At 40.4% G+C, this 24,877-nt stretch overlaps 2 protein-coding genes across 3 annotated transcripts in view; one reads left to right on the forward strand and one right to left on the reverse strand.

Annotated features, from left to right (window-relative positions):
* Nucleotides 1–232: 232 nt before the first annotated feature.
* TM2D1 (TM2 domain containing 1) lies at nucleotides 233–13,827 on the reverse strand. Its single transcript, XM_026040716.1, has 6 exons — nucleotides 13,717–13,827; nucleotides 12,657–12,730; nucleotides 10,641–10,749; nucleotides 6,402–6,493; nucleotides 2,832–2,905; nucleotides 233–1,538 (listed from the first exon to the last, which is right to left on the reverse strand). Exons 2-6 carry the CDS (start codon nucleotides 12,682–12,684, stop codon nucleotides 1,428–1,430), a joined length of 414 nt encoding a protein of 137 aa, XP_025896501.1. The 5' UTR covers nucleotides 12,685–12,730; nucleotides 13,717–13,827; the 3' UTR covers nucleotides 233–1,427.
* A 425-nt stretch (nucleotides 13,828–14,252) lies between these two features.
* The window catches only part of PATJ (PATJ, crumbs cell polarity complex component), a 136,609-nt gene continuing 125,984 nt past the window's right edge, over nucleotides 14,253–24,877 (forward strand). For both annotated transcript variants that reach the window (XM_026040711.1, XM_026040712.1), the window contains exons 1-5: nucleotides 14,253–14,375; nucleotides 20,163–20,232; nucleotides 20,313–20,479; nucleotides 22,124–22,315; nucleotides 23,637–23,776. In XM_026040711.1, the coding sequence (XP_025896496.1) occupies nucleotides 20,211–20,232; nucleotides 20,313–20,479; nucleotides 22,124–22,315; nucleotides 23,637–23,776 (521 nt within the window). In that variant the 5' untranslated portion in view covers nucleotides 14,253–14,375; nucleotides 20,163–20,210. The remainder of the gene's footprint in view (nucleotides 14,376–20,162; nucleotides 20,233–20,312; nucleotides 20,480–22,123; nucleotides 22,316–23,636; nucleotides 23,777–24,877) is intronic.

Raw genomic sequence — 24,877 nt, forward strand, 5'->3', positions numbered from 1 at the left:
TGCTGCAATGTTCTGCAGAAGATACTCCCTGTGGTTCATTCTCATGATGCGATACACTCAGGTATTACTTATTTGGATAAAAACAGGATTGTTTTGCAAAACTTTATGTGCACTGGTCTTAATGTAGGTTTAAAAGAGACTACCGAGCAGAAACTGCACTTAAAAATCAATTTAGGAATCTGGTTTATGTAATTTCCTTAAAAGTACTGATTGCAGACACATTAATAACATTTGAGAGTTTCTAAACTTTCAAAGGATCTAAACCAACCAACCTCTGCACCAAGATTATTAAAAAAATAAATCTATGTTATTAACATGAGCTTTGCATTCAGTTGCTACAGGTTTTCATAAGAAGGTCAAGGGAATGCTTAAAATTGGTCAGATATTAGTAAGATTCTGTTGAAATGTCTTCTGTCTCTGTGTGATATATATAATGTATTTAAAGGAAAATTTAGGTAAATCTTGGCTGTCCTAAAGAATTTGGTCGAATGGCTTTGAAGGACACCGAATTTATTTCGCTGGAAATYAATTCATTTATGAGCAGGTACACACTTGAAAAGACCCTTTCAAGGACTTTATCAAAGCAAAGAATTCACATTTCTGACATTCTCTATCTGCAAAACAGACACAAATGTATTTTCAGAAAAAATAAAAAATGACAYGCATTTCACTATGGATTATTGCAAGGGGTGGAAAAATCAAAAGAAGCAAAGCAATTATGTCCTATTCTAACCTCTGTGCTCTCACCATCTACCCTCCTTCTTGAGATGCATCACATGTGGTTAGATTTTTCCATATCCATACTTGTGTGGTAGATCAAGAGTGATCAGATATTGCAGCCTTACCAGAATTGTTCTTTAACCTTTACAGAATAAACATCTTCAAATCAAGGGAACTTCATAGGAATTCATAGTGGAATTTCAGCACAAGATTTAGGGCCATTGGAACTTTAATTAGCRTGAGAGAAAGAAAAGCAATTTCTACGTTTTAGAGTTTTTAAGTTAAATTCCAAACTGAGAAGAGTTCTAAAAACAGACCCCAAGTATAATTCTGGCCCTACTAACATCCATGTCTCATGAGTTTCAAAGGACTAAATATCAGCAAATAATCTTCTGAATCATACTGAGATGCCAAATATCAACAGTGCAAATTACAACAGCCTGCATACCTCACAACTGACACCACTTAGCGGCAAACTATGTGCTCACAGAAACAGAGCAGTCACAAAGACACTTGGCACCTCTGAGGTAAATTCATCCTCTTGATGAATTTTTGCATTTTACCATCTTCGTTCAATGTACAACATTTAACACACAGTTCTGATGAGGTGTCATTAATTAGTCATCAGTCATATATCGTCAGTGGACGACTGGATCCGTCTGTAGAACTAGAATGCACCTGGGCATACGTGACACGTACGGCCAGGGTTAAGGATATGTCTGCATTTTCCTGAACGTTGCATTGGTAATAGTGAGTCTTGTAAGCCTTGCTCCATAGTAATCTATAATGTAACTAGAGCCATCGGAAGGTCCAACAATCTGCAAGAGAAAAAGAACCAAGTGTTTTCAATACGCAGTGAAATATACACTTTGTGCTAACACCTCAATTACTGCTAATTTTCCCTTCATAAAATTAGTCATGCTTAATTAGTCAAACAGAAACTAGATTTATTTTGAAGTTATGCTGTAGTTTAACTATTTTAGCGAGCGCTGTCTCTCAAGGAACATCTCCCTTGGGCTCTAATCAACCAAATTACACAGCCAGGCTCTGGCATTAAGTTAAATCGACAGGGATTTGAGTCACAAAATCAGGCTAACGAATGAGGGACCTCCAAAGAGCTTTTCCTGAACAAAGGAGGCGAGGTAAAAGTGAATTAGGCTGCAGTAAGTATCTCRGAGAGGTTGCACAGGTAAGGAAGAAAGAGGCAAGACTGTGGCTTTTTTGTTCCAGGACTGATAAATTGATGCAGGGTCAAAAGGCAGATGAGTAAAGAGAGATGAAAGCTCCTCACAACCTGGTCTGCGAGTGRTATGATGTAAGGTCATAGTATAGAAAATAGCAGTATACTACTGCCATASTATAGAAAAGCATTTGAGAATATACACACTTGGAAAGATTAGTGATACACAAAAGACAGATTTACAAGAAACATAATTCTTATATTTTTCTATAAACACATACAAGGAATTTCTATGCTCACCATGTGCTTTAGGTTTGACAAAGGCAATTTATAGCGCAGGCTAAATGGATGCACTCTAGAATAAGACAACGTGGCAATTTCATGACATCACAAGATGTCACTTACGCACTAAGCATCCCACAGCCACAAGGCTCAGGTGATATGAGACTGCTACGTGCAGCAGAAGCAGGAAATAAAAAGTGGCAAAGTCTCCTTTCCTGCCTGCTGTTTGCACCCCCAGGCGATCGGCTCCATCATTAATTAAACACATGCAAGCACAGAACTTCACAGGCAGGTCTTGTTTCAGGAATACCAGGACATCTCATGTAATTCTAACTCTGTGTGTCACATAAAAAGCTCATCAGTTCTGACACAATGAATTTACAGTGGTTTAGCTTCCAGGCTATAGTCAAGTGGTAGATTCATTATGGGTATTTAGAGAGAGCTAATCTAGCTGAATTTTAATTCAAGCTATAAATATATTCATATTTTGTATCCATAATATCAATTTATGCTAAAGTAAATGTTTTGATTTTTCAATATTGCAAAGGAAAGGTTCTTAAGGCTTAAATGTTTACAAAGACTTAGGGATCAAATCAAAGCCTTAACAAACACAAACAGATTGTATCTTGTTTTGAAAGCACCAACTTACCTGCATTGAAATAAGTATAAAATCAATCAGGCTACCAATTCCACAGAATCCTACAGTGCAGAACTTGAGCAAACCTAAGAAAAGGAATCAAAATTTAATTGCATCTTCAAGCTAGTTACTGTATAGATTCATATGTTTCTGATGGCAATCACATCYAAATTCTCCCATCCTACAGAACACATACTTCCAAAAAGAAAAACCAAATTAAAGATCTTTAACTACCAGAGAAAAAAAACAACATGAATATTCACATTTCTGTACTACCCTGAGGACACTTAGAGGATTTTAAGCATACCTTTTTCTAAATAGACAAAAATTCATTGAAGAAATGARGTTGATGAACAAGTTACTGATTTTTTTCCTTTCTCTGATAATAGACTGAAAAAAAGTTCCCAACTAGAAAATTTACTTTTCAATGTATATAACATAATACATACATACTTTATATATATGTATATATATATATACACACACACATAGGCACATATATAAAACATGTTTACTTCTGAATAGTGAGTAATTAGAGATTCGTTTGTATGAATAAATGAAAGATTAATAGCAAATATATAGGCATAGTGATTAACTTTCTCACTCTGGGAGCTCTCTGTGAAAGGCTGACATTACATTTGGGATATGTCCTCAGAAAAAGAAAAAACAAAAGACTAAGAATTTTCTTTAAAATATCAACAGCTTCTCATGCAAGGAATGTAACACAATGAGTGCTATATTTATTGTGAGACAATACTTCAGTTTCAGCTAGACAAACATCCAGGCTATTTTGAGAATGAAATGCTCATTTTGAAGACATTCGCAACTTTACCCTGGAACAGAAAGTGGGAAGAGGAAAGCACAGACTTTGCAGTTAGGGCAGCTGTGAGCTACATTGCACAGGGCTTGAGAGAGGTCCTTGCTGCAGAGCGAGCCCTCGTCACGCTCACCGGGGCCGGCAGATTGCGAYGGGGAGAGCAGCCCGCGGCGCCTCTTCCCCACAGCGCAGGGATGCCTCCAAGTYGTGCTCTTCTAGGTAAAAGCAGATGCTTTCCAGGGTGATTCTGCTTGCAGTCAAGTACCTGAAGGTCTCCAGACCTTTTCCTCCTGTTTCTCACTCCCCCTCTCACAGGAGCACCCATCTGTCCAGCTGATTCCCTCCTCTCCCCTTGTGCCCTGTTTCTGTGGCTGAACACGGAGGAGAGGGAATTTGATGCTTGAGCAGAGATGGGGAGTAACTGCTTGCATGCTGGAGGAGGAGCATCCCACCACCTGGGAGAGCTCCCATGCTGGACACGAGGACACTAGTCTGAGCTATAAACCTCCAGGAGAGAGTTTATAATTACTCTGTGGAACAGGAGCAAATAGAGAAAACCTAACAGGAAAAATATACCTAGTGACCATGAGGATGAGAGTAGTAGCAGGACAYTCTTTCAGCTTATTAAAAGGCAAGTCCACAAACATTACACTTAAGTGGTGCCACTTACATCTGCAAAAAAAAAGACCTAAGTATATCAGTGTTGGAAACAATTTGTTCCCCGTGGCTGACATGTGAGACTTGCAGCAGTCAACCGCAGTTAGCCTGGATGTCTGTATTGACAATTGCATAAAAAGAAAAGCAAAGAGAAACAACCAGCTACAGAAACACTAGCCTTAGGAAAGAGCAGTCAAGACAACTAAATAATATCAAGTCTTTGGTGAATATAATTCACTTCTGTATTATCTCTGCAGCAAGTGTAGTCACCATTTAAAATATTTTTGACATTTATTGTAAGATCCCCTCTCAGGCTCCAGTCCTGGTCCTCACTGTCCGTTGGATAGTTGGGAATCCAGCAGTTCAATGGAAGCACTGCTGGTTCCAGCAGCCATTCCAAGCAACACATGAGGAAGGGGCTGCACCTTGGTGAGGCATTTTCCAAGAGTTTACTGGTACAGAAGAACTGCTTCTGAACCTGGTGGGTGTTTGAAGAGCACGGGGTAAAGTTGGTCATTTGCCCTCCTCCTTGCTTCCCTCCCCACAAGCAGAGTGCTCGGAGAAAATAAACTGCTCTGAAGCACRGAGGAAAAAATAGCAGTCCTAGGCAGCAATAACTTATGGTTTACTGCACAATGTGGGGGAGAGGAAGGGGTTGCCTTCCATTCAACTTTACTGTTTTACTGGTTTCTCCATATTCAATAGCTGGTTTGTTATTTGTTGTGCTCCCTTTAAGCACAAGGAGAGAAAAAAAAAAGATTATTTAAATTTTTCATTACATTTGCTCAAAATATTTCAATGCCATTGCTTTTCTTTAGCAGAACTTTGGCCAAGACATGGATGACCTGAAAAATTAACCACTGCCAAGAAATCCAATTTATTGATTTTATCTTCCTGCATTTCTACACTTATGTATTTGCTTTTTTTTTTTTCTTTACCTTTCAAAGGCTTGAAAAATTGCCATCAGAAGAGTTTAATTGTAAGAGTATTAGCTTAGGTTACTCACTTCAGTATATTCCAGTAGGGTTGGCAAGCATGAAACATTCAAGGCTACTATACAGGGAYACAGGATTCACAAGTCTATAATATATTACAATATGATTGCTGCAAATTATTATTCCAAAAGCCATACTGAAATACATTTTCAGCCACTGATGTAACAAAAAAAATGTTTCTTATTAACTGCTTCAAAAATGATATATTTTCGTGAAACAGATGGATAAAGTAAGTGTTAATTATAGAATCTCAGGGAAATAAAGACACATATGTTAACACATGATTAGCCAGAAGAACAGATAATATTCTTAAGGAACCCAAGAGTTTGCATATAATGGGCAGAAACTCAAAACTTCCAACAGAACTGAGAGTGGGCATATGTTTTTTCCAATTTTTTSCCCCTGCCATCTAGACTTAGAAGTACTTCCATTTATCTGGCTCAGGAATAAACAAAGAAAATCATAGTCYCTGAAAGCAGTTCTTTGGATATTTAGGTATTTTATAATTTAAAAGCCAGTGACACCATCAGGTCCTAGAAAACACGACCAGAGTTGTTCTTACTAAAGGTCACGACTTCTGCAGAACTGTTACTAATGCTATGAGCTATCTTGAACACATGCATTTTTAAGAACAAATTCTGTGTGCCAAAACACTGATTTTATAATATTGTCGAGTTTGTCCGCTATTTCCCTCGTAGAATCAAACATCATTTAACTAACTGGCACATCAGCCAAAACCATTTCTGCTCAGAGCCTCATAGAGAATGCAGTGGTAAATGTCAATGTAAAGCAAAACTCCGAATGGCAATAATCAAACTAGGAATGGTAATGATGTTTAGAACGGTTTTATCTGCCGGGCAACTGTGCATCCTTTTAGCAGCACTTACTCCAACGTGTGGATTTTATTTCATAGCCATTTTAAGTGGCAAAACCTGAGTAGAAGGCATACATAGGAGAAGTACATACATGCAGGATTTTATTTCACAAGACCTCAAGCATTCTAGTTGTAAGTATGGAAAATTACGACAGTTAAAGATTATTACTCAAAATGTAAGTATATGCATACAGCTCAATTAAACAGCAATCTTGAGCTCAAAGAAAAGACAAACTCACCCAAGGCAGGATAGCCTAGATAAAATCTATCTGCTCCCAGCCATCCAAGAAATAGAGAGAGAGCCACTGCCACTTTGTAGGAGTATCCATTCCTGCCAAAACATACAAACAATGTAGACAATGAACTGCAGAAATATATTCACTCACAAAGCATATTTTTGAAATTTAAAGGAATGACTCATTTTTCTGCTGTTCCAGTTTACCAAAAAGAAGGAGGTGGGGGGAAGGTCAAACTTATTTATCTTCAACCAATGGACACAGAAYTGATAGTGTTCAGCTTTCAATCCTCCATAAAGCAACCTCAGTCACTGCAACTCCAGGGTACTGCACTACTCTACTCTTTAAGAATATAGGTTATTTTCCTGAAATCAAACTATCATTGTTTGTCACGAGAGACATAACTTGCTTGCGGATATTCCYATTTACAGAGCGCTTCCCAAGAGCTCAGCCCTACTGAGGCCACACTGGAAAGCCAAGTGGTGCCCGTGTACTCACATCCAGCCAAAGAGAGAGAACAGGGTACATGATAAGATGACAGCAAAGGCAGTAATTGTGAGGGCACTTGGAGAAGACTTGAACTAGTTGAAGAAGCTGCAGAAAGTGTTCAGTCAAAACTATCTATGTTCAGGCAAAACTATCTGTTTGTAACTGTTGATCTTTAATATGTGAATTTTTTTAATGCCTGAACTGTTGACCACACAAGGACGTATTGTGGTAAAGGTACCCTAAAGTTAAGCACTCCGTGGTTAGGTATGCAAAATACACAGATACAAGCGGCAGCAGAATCCTCAGATTTTCTGAGATTTACACTAATCTTGCCAACGGCTGGAGTGAGGTGGACACAACCACCAGTAATTTTCAGTCAGTGCTGACGTGAACTTTATGCTAATAACCAAGCTAGGAACACATAGCTATTAATCCTAGAACTATCCTCTGCTGCACCAGGGAACAGCCACTCTTTGAAAAGAAAAGCAAACACAAATGTAATTAGAACCTTAAAAATATTCAATAATTCACTGTTTTGATACGTGCATTACCATGTGCCAGCAACTACTTAATAAGCTCAAATTAAACTCCTGGTTAAGAGCTGAATGAAACATACAGTTTCACAAAGACAGTAGCTGAGAAAATCCTAGCACCTTTATTAAGCGCTTTTAATGCCAAATAAAGATCTACATTTTTGCTTATTATCTAGATTTATTGACTTTAAAACTTCATGGCAATATTAGGTGATTAAACCATGACTCTTACCTCAATATTTGTTACTTGGTGCTTATTAGCAACACAGAACATAGCGGGCCTTCCTGGAACCTAATGTAATGTAAATTACCATCTTTAGAAATATCCTGTTTCCACTGTGAAGAACACTAATGGTTTTATTTAAAAGTTAGGGTAAATTTTCAGAAATTATTTATCAACTATAAAGTRTCAACAATCATTGGAGGACACTAAAGCATAAAAACAATCTTTATGTAAAAGTGGGAGAACAATTTAATATGAGATGTTTCTGATCAAACACAGTAATAAACTAAACTGAGCACCTGCCTATGCACTGGGTGTTTTTTAAACAGACATCAACCTAGTCAACATGAAACTGAAGAGATCTCATATGAAGTGGAAGCATCTTCATTCTGTATCAAGTCTGCATCCGCTCCTGTATTTCCTTTATCTTACTCATTCTCTTAGCTCAAACAAAAGAAAACCCTCAAGACTAACAGAGCAAGCAGGGAAAYAATGCTTCCTGATCTAAAACCAAAGGAATTTCTACAGTGGGATAAAAGATAAAATTTTCTTTCAGTTGTTCCTCTGAATTTTTCCTGTTTGTGTTCCTCAGYATCACCCAATCTTTATTTTTTCTGCATACATTTTGCTCAGTTACCATATCAGAAAYTGTTTTTTCCTGCTCTCTATGCCAGTTGATACTCTGCAAGTATTGCTATAGGTCACATTGGATTCTGTGCTCTTTCAGGGTCTCTTATCAATGCTTAAATATCTSTCTACATGGAACTTGGTATATTTTACAGACTATCATTTTATAGTCTGTTTGCCTGGAATGAGCAGACTTGAATGATGGATGTATTCCAGTCCACAAAATCAAGCCCATATTAAGCAAAATACAGAGCCAATTTAAGGAGCTCTAGAATTTAGCAAAAAACGACCACCAAAAATCAAATTAAAACCAAACCAAAGCAAACCTAACTTCCATTTCAGCAAAAGCTGGAGCAAATTTCTTAGCACTTACAAACTTTTCCTGGAACAAACACTACGAGCAACTGTCTTCAATATGTCCATTTAAACATACATTCAACTTAGTGTGCTAGTCTTGTCCTAAAAGCTAGCACTATCCAACTTTCTGGATTCCAGATCTGTACTGCTGTTACAGCATGGTTTGAATATGGAAAACTTTCTGATTTGCCCCTTGCTACAGGAAGGAATAGACATTATCCTACAGCCCTCTCAGCACAGTCCCACTGCAGAAAGATTTCCTGATTCAAAAGAGATGCGGCTGTTTCTTGCTGAAGACAGTCACAATTTCACAAAAAAAAAAGCTCAAACAAGATGCTCCAAAGGCAGCAGAACAGGCAAGATTATTGTAGAATATCAAGTTAGATATTCCTGCTTGAAATAATGGTTCTAAGACTTAGCTAATATTTAAAATGCCTTATAAAAGGCTGATTGAGYGATTAGACCACTTTTTAACAAACATATATATGCAAGCTGGCAATATTAATCCTTCTGCTGTTTTTACTTGGCTTTGAGACTTTATCAAGGAGATGCTGCCAAAACTCTTCCTATAGTCACAGTGGGACTTTAAGGGGAATTTTCAGTCCACAAAAATTCTTGTTGCCTCTCTGCCATATAAACAGCCATGGAACTGGAAAAGTCACAGCAAGTTTAGTAGCACAGTCATCATATTATTTCATCATAAATAATAGTCATCATAAGGAGCCCACCATTTTTACTGCCTACTGAAAAGTTAATATAGAACGATCCCTATATTGCCTTTAATCTTTTTAAATCCATGTGTATCTGTTTTTAAATTCATACAGAAAACACAAACTTACAAGAAAAAATATTCTAGAAAATCACTAGAAAAGAAATAGCAAACAAAAGTGAATATATATGCAAAACTCCAAAACATAAGGTTTACATTTATTTCAGAAACTAAGCAATTTTTATTAAACTAGTTTAACTCATCTTTTTCTCAGTCCCCATCACTGTCAAGACTCAAATGCAGCTGTTTCTGGACAAAAACGTGCCTGAAGTCTAGTTTGCTAGCATTTAAATTTGATTAGATAAAATACTATGTTTTCTTGAATTTCCTGAGCTTTGACTTATGAGAAGACTATGTACAGAGAAAATATTAATGAAATTGAGAGGCAGAGCCATACTTCTGATTTGGGCAAATTACTGAGCAGAGTTATTTGCCCACCAGAATGATGAGGAATATCCTGGAGAATTACAGGAGTTATAATTTCCAAAGATTTCCAAAGACTCTGCAGCTGGACAAAAGAAAAAGGCTCCAGTATGAATCCCACTTTAAAAAAAAAAAGGAGAAACAAATGGTAACGACAGGTGTTCTCTGATCATTAACACAGGCTAGTTGGAACATTTATGGTATCCTTTGCTCATGATCAGCCTCAGAAGAATCAAGTTCATCATGTTCACATTTCAGAAACAGCCCCTTAAAGAGATGTAAAGGTTCTTTCAGAAGAGAGAGCAGATCATCTTTTATCTCTCTCATCCTCACGCTGCCCTCRCGCTCGTGCCGGCACAAGCACCGATGTGACTCTGCTGCCACTCATCTTGGGGACCTGCTCCACTTTAGTTCAAAGCCAGATGAGCTTCCTACTCCACTGGACAACGCACTATGTCAGGCGAAGGGATGGAGAGGAGTCATCAAGCTGCTCTTTAAGCAGCTGTGCTGGTTTTTAGCATGTGTGAAAATGCAGCCTTAGTATTCATGGCAAATCTTCAGTAGGGTAAGTACTAAGGTAAAGACACAAACATAATTAAACAAACAAGCGTGCAACATAGAGACAGATTTACTTATAAACATGTATATCTCGGCATTAAACTACTTTACTTTTTATTAGAACGTTAAGTACTGTGCAACATGTGTGCAGCGTTCTATCTCCTTATTTCTCTTTTTTCTTCTGCCAACACATCATACTATTTTAGAAACACTTTAATGTGAAAATAAGGGCAAACTATTACAAAACACAGTAATGTACTTACACGTTACGACACGCGATAGGCTTGTAAAATCCAACTTCATTTCCAGTAAAGACTTTTTCTATGCCAAGGTGATCTTTGCAACTAATATTTGGTGCTGGTAGACACTGAACTAAGGGCAGAAAAATTATTTAAATTTAGACCTGGGATTGTTGTGTTTTTCTGACAAGCCATGTGAAACAAGTGAACTAAACAAAGTTACATTGTGAAAGTCACGCTACACATCATATATAAGGGCTTATCACTGGTGACTGAATTTCTCATAGTCAACCCTATGAATAACTGTATTTTTACATGATAGATATTAAGCAAAATATGCAAGGCTAACTGCCGCTCTAATTCTGTTGCACTTTCTACTTTTTGTTCCATTGTGAGTCAATGAGAGGTCTGAACCGGACATACGGAAAACATTTTCATCCTGGGAACAGTCAAACATTGGAACAAGCTGAAAATGGAGAGATGGATCTCCATCCTTGGAGGTTTTCAGGATCTTACTGGACAGCCTGGTGCAACTTCACGTGAATTCAGCGCTGTCTCTGCTYGGAGCAGGAGGTTGGGTGATGGGACTTCCTGGGGTCTCTCCCAGCCTAATTATTCTATGATTCTAATCTAAAGTTCAACTCATAAACAAGCCAATGTGGAAATCACAAAAGAAAGTGACATCTGCTAAAGGTTTGCAATACATTAGCAGAATATTAATCACCCTCCAATGTTGAAGTAAGTTGCTCCAAAGGGCCAAAATCCAGTCCTTGCTCTACTTTCTATTACTAGTTTTCAGGACTTGCGAGTTCTTTCTAACTTCAGCCAAGTTCAATATTTCTTTTCTGATTTTCCAATAGTACTTACAGGCAGGGAGGCTACAAATGGATTTGGTTGTGTTTCTTTTTAAATATCTGTCYGCATTGTGCATGGATCAAAATACCTAATTTCCTGGTCAGTATCAATAACACCTGAAAATATGAGCTAAGTCTGCACTATGTGGATGTTACTGATTAATGTGCTTAATCTAAGACAGTTCTAGCCTGCTTTACAGACCTATATTTTTTGTTTATTTGTTTTTGCTTTGTAAATGAGCTAAGATAACAGTGCATTCTTTTATTTAGAGGAAACACACAGTGATTAAAATGCATTAAGATGGTAAAGGCCACATTTTTTCCTGTCAATGTCATGCTAGGAGGCCTCCAAACCAGCTACTAAATGAAACTACTCAGATGCTTAAAAGTAAACCAGTATTTTGGGGGGTGAYGGGACCTAGAAATATGTTTACAGACTGTTGTGTTTCAATTTTGATCCAGAAGATTAACTTTTTATTACTTAGATAGTACTGACAAGCAAAATTCAGATACTGTGGGGACCATGTAAAGACTGTTATGTGCATAAAAACTATACTGACCCAGAAAATAACAATTAGATGATTTAGCAATTTTACTGCTTAAATTCTGTTCAAAAGTATGTTGCATTAAATGTATATACCCACTAAATAGTCAGACATGACTAACACTGATCTGTGATCCATCTCCAGCTACAGACAAGCTAAACACAGCTAGTAACCTCGTGACCAATTTCATCTGCCATACTCAAATGAGCATCCGAATTTAACATCAAAAGTTATGCAACTATTTGCAAAACAGTCTAATGACACCAAAACCTCCTGAAAATGAAATACACCGTTTTTTTCCTTAAAAGATATGAAAAAGGGGAAGGTTTTGAGGCTCTTATGCCTTATGGTAATTCTTCTTTTAACAAGTATATGCAAAATCTAGTACGATAGCAATAGGCTGTTTTAATTAGGGTAGTGAAAGATGTAAGCAGATCCTAGATCCTAGAAGATGTAACACAAACTAAAGAGATTTACTGAAAACTTCACTTGCAAATATACTAGTAATAGATAACACATTTGTTCATTACTGATTCCCTGTTTTAAGAAGCTCATCTAGCCGCTATACAAACGCATGATCTGAACACATTCTTGGAAAATGCAGTTACCATCAATACATGTCAGAAGTTGAAAATCCTTACCATATGCTGTGTGATTTGTACAATTCATCGGTTCTTGCGTACTATTGTCTATTTTAGGCTCATCACAAATATATGTTCAGCTAATTGAGGAAAAACATTTTTCATATCAAACAGCAACACAAGTTGAGTATTAATTTATTCCGCCCTCTCTAACCCCTGAGGATTTAASATGTACCTTCCTACCCAAAACACGAACAGCACATTACTTTGCAACAAAGCCCTCACTTCAATTTAATACATAAATATATTGCACACACTTCACATCTAATTAGTGCTGCAGTCAGCAGTATGGGAAGGAAAAATAATATTTATTGGTCCTGGCTTCTGCAGGCAGGCAAGGTAGCACAGCTCACCTAGCCCACTTTCCTACCCAGGGACATTTAAACAAAAGTTTATTCAGTTTATTCAGTGGAGAGATTTAAATCCACTGCAATACCCAAAACTCAAAAGTGACCACTGGAAAGCGAGCGCTCGGATCACTGGGAATTGGGAGTCGGATGAATGCGGGCAGCAGCTCACTCCCAGAGGTCTCTCATCCTGCAGGCAGGCGCAGTGGGGATGAGGTTAAATTTTCTGGGATTTGCTCTCCTGACACTTTCGATCCGCAGCCATGTGGATAATGCTGGGATGAGGTCTGAGCTGCCTTGCGGGAGACAGGCGCTTTCTAGCTAACCCTCAGACCTGCTAACTGGCACTCCAGAGGGAGACGGGGTTTTTGCAAAGTCGGTGCACCTCACTATATTATCCTGAAAATTATTTTATTTTCAGAGGGGCTCAGGGGGCTGACATCCCGTAGAGTTTTATCGATGAAAACACCCCCAATCTACACCCCAAACCTACCAATTCCCCATCTGGAATGGAGAATGAAGCCCCATCGGGAACCCCTCGGGAGCGGGGGCTCCTGAGGCGCCCTCCGCCCCGCGAGGGGCGCGCAGGACCCGCCATCCCGCCCCTCCATCTCCCCCTTCCCCTCGCAGGGATCCGGCTCCATCCGGATCGCCCCGCCGCGTCGCCACAGCAACCGCCCCCGCCGCGCCCGCCGCCATGGCGCTCAGGATATTGCCCCAGCCGCAGCTCCTCGCACTTGAGCGGCGCCTCCCGGCCCGCCGCGCCCGCCAACCAGAGCAGAAGCAGGAGCCGGGCCTCCGACGCGCCTCGCCGCCCGCCCGGGCCCGCCGGCAGCCGCCCCGGCCGCGCGGCCATCATGGAAACGAGCCGCTCCCGTCAGCTGACTCGCCCGCGGCGCCGCGGGGAGAGGCGGCTGAGGAGCCGCGGCGCAGGGCACAGGGGAGTTTTCTCCTSGTTGTTCTCGAGTTGTTGACGTGCTTAAGGGGGGTTATTTTGTGTGTTTGTGTTTTTTGATTGTTTGTTTTCGTTTTGACAGGAACACTGCTCCTGCCCAGCACCAAAGGCAAAGCCTGCCCCCTTGCCAAGATGGCTGCGGAGCCGGCGGCTTTTGCCCGGAACAAAGATGGCTGCCGCGCCCTTACGTTACGCGACGTGCGTGACGTCACCGCAGCTGCCCTTACTTAAGATGTCTGCCGTTCSGTTCGCCCGCCTTTTGCCCGGCCGTTGAGGGGGGTGTCGCTTTTCCGCGCTGTGTGCGGAGCAAATGCGCAGCGCTCCTATAAAAGTCTTATTTTAACTTTAAACTGAGTGTATGGTCAACTGCGCCTTTGTAGATCTTGTTAATGAAATATTACTAAGTGTCCGGAGTGGGTAAGCTTTATATATATGATATATTATTTTTAAAGGAATTTCAGAAGTTACCGTTCTTGTTTTTCTCTTTGGAGTTATTTCCTGAAAAACACATGGGGACCTGGACACTGGAAGCGGTTGGAAGTAGTTTCCAGAGAGTGTTTAGCAGAATGCCCTGTATTATCCAGCCTTTCTGTTTTTTATTCTTTTTTCTGTGGTTGATTACTTCCATGAGCAAACGGTTACARGCACCTGAATCTGTTTGTGCCAGGGTATATCGGCTGCAAACCTGCATAATTAGTGGAAATACAGGCCTAAAACGTAGGGGTTTTCCCACCGGTGGTTGATCATTATTTGTTGGTGTGAGATATTGCCACCTCATRGTTTTTTGTTTTTTGTTTTTCCCTCTCCTCTCTCCTTTCTCTAAATTTGCAGCTCGGAGCTGGGCAGGCAGAGCCCAGCTGTCCCTCCCCACCAATATAACCTTAATTAAAACAAAACTGAGAGGCAGGAGTGGGAAGTTTGGAATCCACACCCTTAAAGCATGAGGGTGATGTGCTTTATGTTCTTAGTGTGGTATATATCTTACTTATATGTAAGGAAAGCAAGGGGCACGCAGGAAGAAAAGTCRCTGCTCGTGGGGCAGAATTCACGTTCAAATCTTTCCTGTCTTTCCGAGTGTAGCCAGCAGGGCTGTGCGTCATCTATTAGGGATAATCTAGAGTAAAAGCTATTCTTTGGTGGGATTTTTTTGCTATTTTTGATAAAAGGCGGGAGGGAAAGCCGGCTAATGCAGCTGTATTTGAAGGCATGCAAAGCCTCCGCAGTTCCCCCGCTCTCAAAGCACGCTTGGCGCTCTGAGACGCGCTGTGCCCGCCTCTGTCTTTACTTTTTCCCTCATGGCCCCCTCCCGAGGCGACAGCCGGCCCCGGGGCAGGCGCCCGGGCAGCGGGAGGGCGGCCCCGCCGCCCCGCTCCGGCCCCCGGGGGCGGCTCTCCCGCCGCGCCGCCCCGGCTTCCTGCGCCGCAGGTGCTTCCCGCTTCCGCCCAGGTGCGAGCCGGCGGCCATGGCAGGTAACGCCGCGCGCCGCCGCCGCCCTCGCGGGGAGGCCCCGGCGCGGGGCGGCCGCGGGAGGGGACGGGGACGGCGCCGGCCGCGAGGCGGGCCCCTCGCGACGGGGTCTCGAGGAAGCGTCGCGCCCCGCCGAGCTCCTCCTTTGCAGCCCCGTGCTGCCCTGCGTGTTTTGCTCCTGGCCGGGCTTCCCGCGTGGCGCTGCGCGGAGGTGGCCGAGCCTCGGYCTCTTAGCGGCGCATTCGCTCGTTGCAAGCGGGCGACGAGGCGCTGCGCAGTTTCGGGGACACTTTGCTCAAAGGCTTTCAGTTCAGAGACCCTTAAATGAACAGCTTTTTATTTTTCACTCAGGTTGGATGAAGGGAAGCAATGCCTTGAGTTTCTAAGCTTCAGAAAACACCYTTCTAGATCCAGGTGCAACAACTCCCGTCCCACCTGAAGCGCTTTACTTGTGCCACAGCTCTCTGTAATAACTTTCAGGTTTGCTGTTTAATTTCCCCGATTGGATCCTGGAAGCACAGTCCTTGCCAGAACAGGTTTCTGAGCACAGCTCCGCTGAGAGTGGCTTCAACCTGAGCTTAGCCTTTTATTAGACATCAGAGAATCCRCATCGGCACATYCCCTCCAGGCTCAAGTCCWTGGGAATTCAGGTTCTGCTTGTTAAAGCTTAGCATGGCTTGGGAATGAGTAAGGTTGGTCTCAGTTGGTGCAGTGGTTCTCAGGTGCATATGGTKTCATTTGTTTTCATCACCTTCCAGTCACTAGACCTCCGCAGGTCCATGGATCGGTTATTTCATGTGCAARAACACTTCCCTTTAACCTGCTTCATCCCAGAGGAATGTGCTATCTTTATACGTAGGTATTTGCRGCACGATTCAATTATCTGCTCCTTTCAAGTGCTTGAGATGGTCAATACAACTTGTAGAAAGTTTTGAGATACTGGAAAACTGGAGAGCTGTGACACTTTTTWAAAAAACTATAATGTTTATGTGGAGCAGCAAGATCTTTGCTTACAGTGGCCTTCTCTGAAAGGTGTGTCTATGCTAAACATTTTTTTGTTACTAGAGTGGAAAACTGAGTTAGCCTACTGTGTAAAGTGGCAAAATGTAGTATATTTCTTCAGTAGCACATGGTTATAGGAAGACTTCAAGTATACTGTTTTTAAAATCTCAAGTAATAGGTGATGCTGAGGTAGAACCCTTTAGGATTGAGGTGAGTGTAGCAAATGCCGTCTTCTCTTTTTGTCAAACTTTAAACCTGATGGGCTGAAATTTTCCAAGTTGGAGGTGTCTCCTGGACTGGTGAAGGAAAAAACATGCAGTGTATGCTCACTCTTGGAAAAATTCCAAATGCATTAGTGCAGAAAGGTGACTTTGGACAGGGATGTACTCCTTGCTGTTCCCGTGACGATCTGCCTGGCTTGGCTAYGTTAGAAGCCCTTGAAAAATAGCAGCAGTTGGAACTTGCTGCACAGCRAGGACGTGTGTCCTGGAGTTAATGTCCCAGAAGGTGCCACGCACACTAAGGGTAGTTGCCCTTGCACTAGTCACAACTTTATTATTACTATTATTATTAAAGAAAGGTTTGTTTTGTGTAAGGATCCAAGTCATAGCATTTTGCCCCAAACCTATTGAAACTTTATTACTCTGTGGTACATTGAGTTCAGCTCTCACAACTGAAGACAGTAAACCCAGTTGCACATTGTACAGAATAGAGGGKTTTTTTTGTGGTGTTTGACCACACTAAGCTTTATGAAATTCATGATTTTTGGCAATGGTTTTATGGTGATACTGGGAGCTGTGATGTGAATTTTGAGCTTTGAGGTTTGCTGTTTTGTCTAGCGGATAAATAGGTGGCCGCAGAAGTGCGGGAATGGGGCTGGGAAAGTTCAGCACGGAGTGGATGAGCTGTTTTTGAGAGCCCAAACCGTTGTGTTYTGGATCACTCTCCAAAACCAATGTATAGGCTGGGATCTGCTAATTTAGCAACTTCTGTCTGTTGACACCTCACTCAAAATTAGCATCCGGGTTTGGAAATGGTTTAGCCATGAGCTGTTTGGGTCCCCAGACATAAACCGATCAGTAATTTCTGGGGCTGTGCATTTCCCTGGCCCCCGAGAGCCAGTTAGGGAGCTGTCATCACTTACCCATTACTTGAAAACTTTCAACTTGATATTCTCAGAGATCCCCTTACAACAGAAGGAGCTATCTGTTTGCTTTAAAATAAAACACTCCCTTTTTTACTTKGAGAGAAGAAAGGAGAAGAAAGAAATACTGATGGTGGTTTAAATATGTAGCCCCTCAAAAATCATTGCAACCTGGCTAGAGGCCAGCTTGGGTCACGAGGAATCCCCGAGTGCTGTGTAAACTTGAATGGTTCCTGAATTGTACCCAAGGTCCATCCACTTCAGCTGCCTCTGCAGCAAAATGGTCTGCAATAGCTCTGAGCAGCAGCTAAAGCAGGAAGGAGAAACTTTGTGTGTGTTTTGTTCTGTGTTATTTTTTTCCTGCTTTTTTACCTCTTTCTCCAGGGGTCCTCTGTGTGTTAGATGGAGCCTGGGCGTCTTACATTTTTCAGCTCTAATTTTTCTTTTTTTGGCTCTGTACCCATTGTCATAATTGCTGTTGCTACACCCGCTGTAGTGGAGAAAAGTATTAATCTTGGAGCCTGTCAGTGCGTCTCGTAGAGGTGGTTTCTGAGTGACGCAGGCAATTTCTCMGGGTGCAGTTTGCCAGAGCTGCTGCAAATGCTGCTGCAAGGGGAGTCTATGTCCTGCTCATGCCCCTTTGCCCCTAAGGTGTAATGCTGCTTAAAGGTGTTTYAGGTCACTTTTTGCATTTTTTACTGATGTAGGCTAGCCTGCTTTAGGAGTTTTTCCCTTTTTTTAACCGCTGATGTGAAGTGTGAGGAAAAGGAAAGGAAATGAATGGAGGCAAGTAAAATTTGAAAGAAAAAATAATTTTCATAGTCTTTGTCCCGGTTTGTTAAGGTCCATGGGATGTTTTTGGTCAAGGAGGTCAAGTTCCCCCCCCCCCTTATTTTTTTTGTTTAGATGAAGACCTAAGAATATATTAGAAAATGGTATTTTCATCTGTTCTTCATAATCAGAACTTAGCATAGAATCAAAGACTGCCGTGCTCTTAGAAGTGTTTTATTTCAAATGGAAAAGAAAATAGAGCTTCAGTGCTTGCAAAAGTTCAGATGCATTCCTGAAAATCTTTTGGGGTTGTTCGGGTTTGCAGCCTCAGCCCTTGCTATGAGTTTGATTTAAAATGACCTCCTAAATCTGTTAATAGACTTGCAAGGCGACTCATTTTGCTTGGCCCTAGGTAGAAATCATGCAAACCCACTGAGTTCTGCAGAAATTCTTCTAATAGCCAAAACTGCTCAGAGACAGTAAAGGCTCCATAAATCTAAAACTGTGGTTTGTAACACACCTCTAACACACCTTTTTTTTTTTTTTCATTAGTTTATAGCAGCTTAATCTCTGTCTTTTGGGAGAAGAGCAGCTATTGTATTACCCTGTTTTCATTTGCAATAGCACCTTGGACACATAGAGCTCGATCCTCACAACYTGGACTTTTTTATTCTGAGCACAGCAAGTATCAGAGGCAGAGCCGAGAGAGTCAGGGCTCTCTGGGAGATGGTCTCTGGCATCTGCTTACCATTAATTTACATTGAATTGCAAGATGAAGAGAGTTCTTTATATGCCTGTTTTAAAATATTTTGAAATTACATAGTTATTTAGTGGGTAGGGTCAAAATTAGATAAATTGTGCTGTTGAATAGTTGATTTTGTTCAGAGGAGTTTGCACTGACTGAAGAAATCTTGTGTGTGTTTTGGTTTGACTGCCTTGACAGATTTCAGGATGACAGGCTCTGCATCAAGGTAATAACATGCACGTAAGGGTACACATTTATCATAACTACTAATTGCGAGTCAGTGTTTTTATACTGCCATCTAAGCCTGAACCACAGCTGGAGACCTGTTTTATTTGGCACTGTAGAGAAATATGACAAAGGATATTCTATTCCTTCGAAGCTTGTCATACAAATAGAAAGGACAAAGGGTGGTACATGTGGCAGAGAAGAAGTTTCTCCTACCTGTTCTGCAAGTCAGCACTAGGGTTAAAACTGAAGTCYCTTAAGGTGGTGTTGGGCTGGGAACTGATTTCATCAGTTTTAGGCCTTAATACTATGCTACCTTGTGTGTGGAGGCCTTATGGAATGGTTTCATAGAAGGATATAAGATGTCACCTATATTGATCTGTTGAAGAATAAGCTGCTGTGATAAGGGTACTGTCTACAAATAATTATATGGGAGAAAAGTATCTTTTAAATAGTAGAATTTCATCTACATGTGTTTGAAAAGGTCACAACTTTATTGTCTGTATTTAAAATAGTTTGACCGAACACAGCTGAAGCTCAATTTCAATGACTAATGTTGGGCTTTAAAATTTGTGTTCTCTATTGTAAAGAGGTGGATTTTTTTTGGTGTATGAAAGACAAAACACATAGAACAAGCAGAAATATTTTTCTTTACTGATGTCTCAGTGCAACTGGTTATGTTGAGAGCTGTTGAATACTTGGTAAACAAAAGGGAAAAGTAGATTTTTGTTAATTTTTTTATTGTCAACTACTAAGAGTATAGAATAAAATTAAGAAAGTGGTGTATTTTTTTTACTTTGTCTACTCTCTGATAAGTGGTATAATCTAATCCTTCCTTTAATTTTTGTAGCCAGTTTATTCTAGGTTATTCTGAGTAATTCCAAGAACACCCTTCAACATGCCTGAAAATCCTGCAGCAGGTATGTAGTCTTAAAGACTGCTTTTACTAAGCAGTGGGAAATGGAACTGTGTTCCTAACACGTTCTGTTTTGTGGTACAGATAAACAGCAGGTGCTGCAGATCCTTGACCGTCTGCAAGCAAAACTCCATGAAAAGAGAGATGCTCCACATAATGAAAACCTGACTGTTCTGCGTAACACGCTCAGGAGCCCTTTGTTCAACCAGATTCTGACTCTCCAGCAATCCATCAAGCAGCTGAAGGAACAAGTGAGTGTAGAGTAATTGTTGGTGTGATGATAACTGTATTTAACTTGGAACTTAAAACAGGACATGTAGGTGGGTGTTAATGAGGATGCCGCTGTTAATAGGCTGTTATTTGGTGTGATTTTGTGCTGCTGTTATTTGGTGTGATTGAGTGCTGTCTTTTTTTTTAAAGTTGGTATCTGCACAGTCCCTTTTGAAATAAGAGCCATTGCAACATACTGTAGTCATGGGGGCAACATGCTTTGAAAGGTATGCAGAGGAGGCAGGAATTAAGGACTACATCAATCTCGAAACAGGCGTCAGCAACAGGCATCAACTGCGGTAGCTTGAGCTCTGAACACAGTGGGAACTGGGGCCCTTTGTTTTTCCCAGAAGCTAAATGCTGTTTATCAACTGACTGGCAGCATCTTGCCTCTTCTAAAGACGGCATCGCCTGGTTCCTGCTGACTTGTACAAGCATAGTTAACCTGCTTGAGGAAATCTAGAAAACCACCCTTGAAGTTTTGCCAAGCACTGGTGTAGATGTRTCCGAGCTGGTTTTAAGTGAGTTAGCTCCAGCAGCAGAAGGGGCCTGTGTGGATTGGCTTATAATGCCATCTGGCCCTGGCATCTTGTGGACACAGGGATCGCTGACACATCTGTATGAACAGTTCTCATTGTGCAATTAGCTGTCAGGAATGCAAACTAAAATCAGGGACGAGGTGCTGTTATTGCACCTGCCCACCTGCAGATACAGTGGGGTCTGTAGGTCTCAGGTGAATGAGGCYATCTCGCCATCGTTTGCAAGTGTACTGGATGTGTTGTGCATGTTCCTATGTGGGTGGCATGGCAGTGCCATTCGTTCTGCCTTCTTCCCTTGTTCACATTGTTCAGGCTTCTTCCTTACAAAACTTGATACATGTTGCTKCAAGCTATTAAGTAAAAATAATAATAATAAACTGAAAATGCAAATAAATCTAGGATGATGTTTTGTAGCCGTGACAGTGGATTTTGTGTTTGGAATGTTAATAACTAGCAAATTTAGATGTTTATCARAATATTTTTTTAAAGTATTTCCCCTGTGCATGATGAGCAGTTTCATTCAGGAAAAAAAGTCTTCAGTTTACTYGGTCACATTGGTAGTATTTTTACAGTGCTGTGTTATCTGCCAGGACTGGAAACTGAACTGTCAGTTCTAGCAATAGTAGTAGTGTGTAGTAGTTGGTTTGTACTTTAGTCTCTCTGGGGAGATGTAACATAGAGCAGACCCTTGGCTCTTGAGTCCTGATGAGTGATTACTCATGAAAATCGTGATTCCTGTGCCCAAGCTATCTGGGTTTGCCTGATGATTGCTGCAGTGCCTCTTTTGTATTTGGTGCTTGTCTGTGTATTTTTTGGGGGAATGAGGGTAAAAAGAGGGAAATGGGCAAGGATGGGAGGGAATGGGAAGAAGCGTGAAACAAATGGAGAAAATTAGTGCAATAGAAACATTTGAAATCTTTGAAAACTTTCTTCTGAAAAGAGATTAAAATTTGTAGTATATTTCTCTGAATATGTAGATGCAAACATGTACATGCTTGCTTCGTTGTTAATCTGCATAAAAGGTCCTATACATGGAAATCTATTCTTACGTTTTAAATAGTTTTATTGCATCTTTGTTTTCAACAGCTTAATTACATGCCTCCGGACCGTTCGATAGAGTTTGATTTTACCAAGAGAGGGCTCCTGGTGTTTGCTGACAAATCAGTTACAAATGGGAGCTTGTGCAAACCTTGCAATTTGTCTGAAYCCAGAGCATCTCCTGTCATGACAAACCTAGAAGTTAATGAATTTAACACAATCATCCAACAGATGGCAAAGGTAAGGCTCTCAAGTCCAGTGCACAAGACTTATTTTCTTCTAGCGTTAGACTTTTCCATGTGTGCCTATGGAGTACTTTGCCAAACATACCTCTCTTSTCGTATATCTGAGAACCAGGAAGAGTTCAGAGCTGCTGAGGGTGATTTTTCCCCCATGAAAGATACCATCAAAACCAGAAAGTTTTTCTTTGCTTTTTTTTTTTAGTCCCTATCGAAAACACCAACATAGAAATTTCAGCTTCCAGTAAACATTTTTTGGCATTTGGTGACCCTTAATTGAAAATGGACATTTTCTGCAGAAACTTGTTTGGATGGAAAAACGCTTTTTCATCAAGTACATTTTGAATTGGAAACTTACCAGCTTTGATATACGAACAGTGCAAACGATTAAAAAAACCAGTGTTTAATATTTTATTTAGCTCTTCATTTAATTTGTCCTAACTTCATCAGACAGATGCTGATTTTGTTAACATGTGATGTAGCATGTACCAGCTGCTTATGGAGAATTATACAGGTGCAGACATTCACCCATGTGGGATTGGCATTTATACCATGAATGTATTGTTCTGTGTTACTTTGAACCATTAATTTAATTGGTTAGTCGTGCCTTTCTATATTAAGTAACTGTTGCTAATTGACTACCTTAATGTAGCTGTAATATTTTGAGCATAACTCTTCTCATTAGTGTGTCATTAACTAATCCAATAAAAGATTGAGTGGTAAAGACTGCACATTATTTTGGATAAAACAGCTGTGATATAAGTGCTTTCCCTAAGTAATACTTCCCAGTAAACAACCCCAGAAATTTTGTATTAGAACTGAAAAGGTATCTGGAAAAGCAAATGTTTTTAGCATCAAGTGTGAAATGGTAGGGAGGGGAAGGAAAGTAATTTCTTTATTTAAAAGCTGCAATCTTTTGAACACGAACCTAAAAAAGGTTTGCATTAAAAGCAAAAGGAGCCAAAGACAAGTAATTTAGTTTAGTTGTGCAGTATTTCCAGAAATCCCAAATATATTGCTCGAGACAGCACTTTGTTCATAGTTTTCATCCAGTTTGGAATTCATCTCATAATGTGAATGAAGTGTGAAAGCAGCTTTTAAATTCCCTGAGGTTTCAGAACCTCAGAGTACTTGCATATCCAATACTCTGTTATATTAAAAATAATAAATGGAGAAGCTTTTATAGAAATAACATATTCAGTATTTTGCCTTTGTTTAGTCTTAGGAGGAGAATAATTCTCATGGTGTTCATGAATTTTGAACTAGCTCATTCTGCTGCATTAAAAATTAGTAAAACTTTTTTCTTTTTCTTTTTTTACCAGGGCAGACAAATAGAATCAATAAAGATAGAAAAGCCTTCTGTTGGAGGTCTTGGATTTAGTGTGGTTGCCCTTAAAAACCATAGTTTGGGAGAAGTTGGTATCTTTGTCAAGGAAGTGCAGCCAGGAGGCATAGCTGACAGGTGAGACTTCTGCACTTTAAGATACAAGTTACAATAGTTCTGTGACGTACCATGACTTTCCTATTGAAGGCCTCATCAGACTAATATCTTTGGGTCATCAGGTGGGTATTTTGTAGGAGGTAGCTTGAGTTCTGTCTGTGCAACTAAAACGTGTGTTTTGGGGACCAGATTTTTGGATGAGTTTTGAATATCCCAGCCATTCATAAATGGAATTTCCAGGAATCGCTCAAGAGAATCTGGAGTACTGATTATAAAACAAGAAAACTCACAGAAGAATACAGGGAAAATAAAATTAGCCTATATTTGAATTATTATCCATCGTATCCCTGGAGGTTGTTTTTTCCCCTTGATTTTTTTTGTTTTTTATTTGTGTGTGTATGACAATGCTTTTATTTATAGTTGATTTTACTGTTTTTCCTGTGTAAATTTAGATCCAGTCCTCCTGACAGATCCCTGCACAGATGTCATCATAGAATCAAGGCTTCAGGCAATTTTCCCCCATATTGTCTGTGGGTTTTTGCCCAACAACAAAAGACAGAGCAATCCTTTAAAAATAAAATGTGATTGTAAAACCACAAGAGTTGGCATGAGACAAATACAGTGCTTGGAATTATGTTTAAAGAAAATGTGTCTAGATTTCAAGTCACTGGTGTCACTTTTTAAATAACACATGTCAGGAAGTGCCAACACGGGATGACAAAGAGAGTGGGGAGAGGTTGGAATGATAATGGCTATGGGCCCACAGAGAACACATCATAGAGCACTTAAAGAAAAGCATATTAGGCTCTTTCAAAGTGGAGACAGATGGACTGATCCGGATGTCAAAGGAGGGTGAATATCTCACGTTAGGATTTGATGACCTGCTGCTTGCTTTCTTTGATGAAGGAATCTAAAATATGGTTAGTGCCTGAAAAAAAAGAGATTTCAGGGRAAGTTCTTAAATATTGCATGAGAAAAATGAAGTTTAGAATGTGTTAGTTAAGATGTGCAGTTTTATTGTTCGGGGTTTTTATAAATTTCCCTAGCGTACTTCCAGTTTTTCTTCTGAGACAAGATCTCCTGGTGAATTTTTGGATTCCTACAGAGCTTTGAAGGAAGTGT

This window comes from Nothoprocta perdicaria, unplaced genomic scaffold (genome assembly GCF_003342845.1).
Source record: "Nothoprocta perdicaria isolate Ctin4 unplaced genomic scaffold, notPer1 scaffold_262, whole genome shotgun sequence".
Classification (NCBI taxonomy): domain Eukaryota; kingdom Metazoa; phylum Chordata; class Aves; order Tinamiformes; family Tinamidae; genus Nothoprocta; species Nothoprocta perdicaria.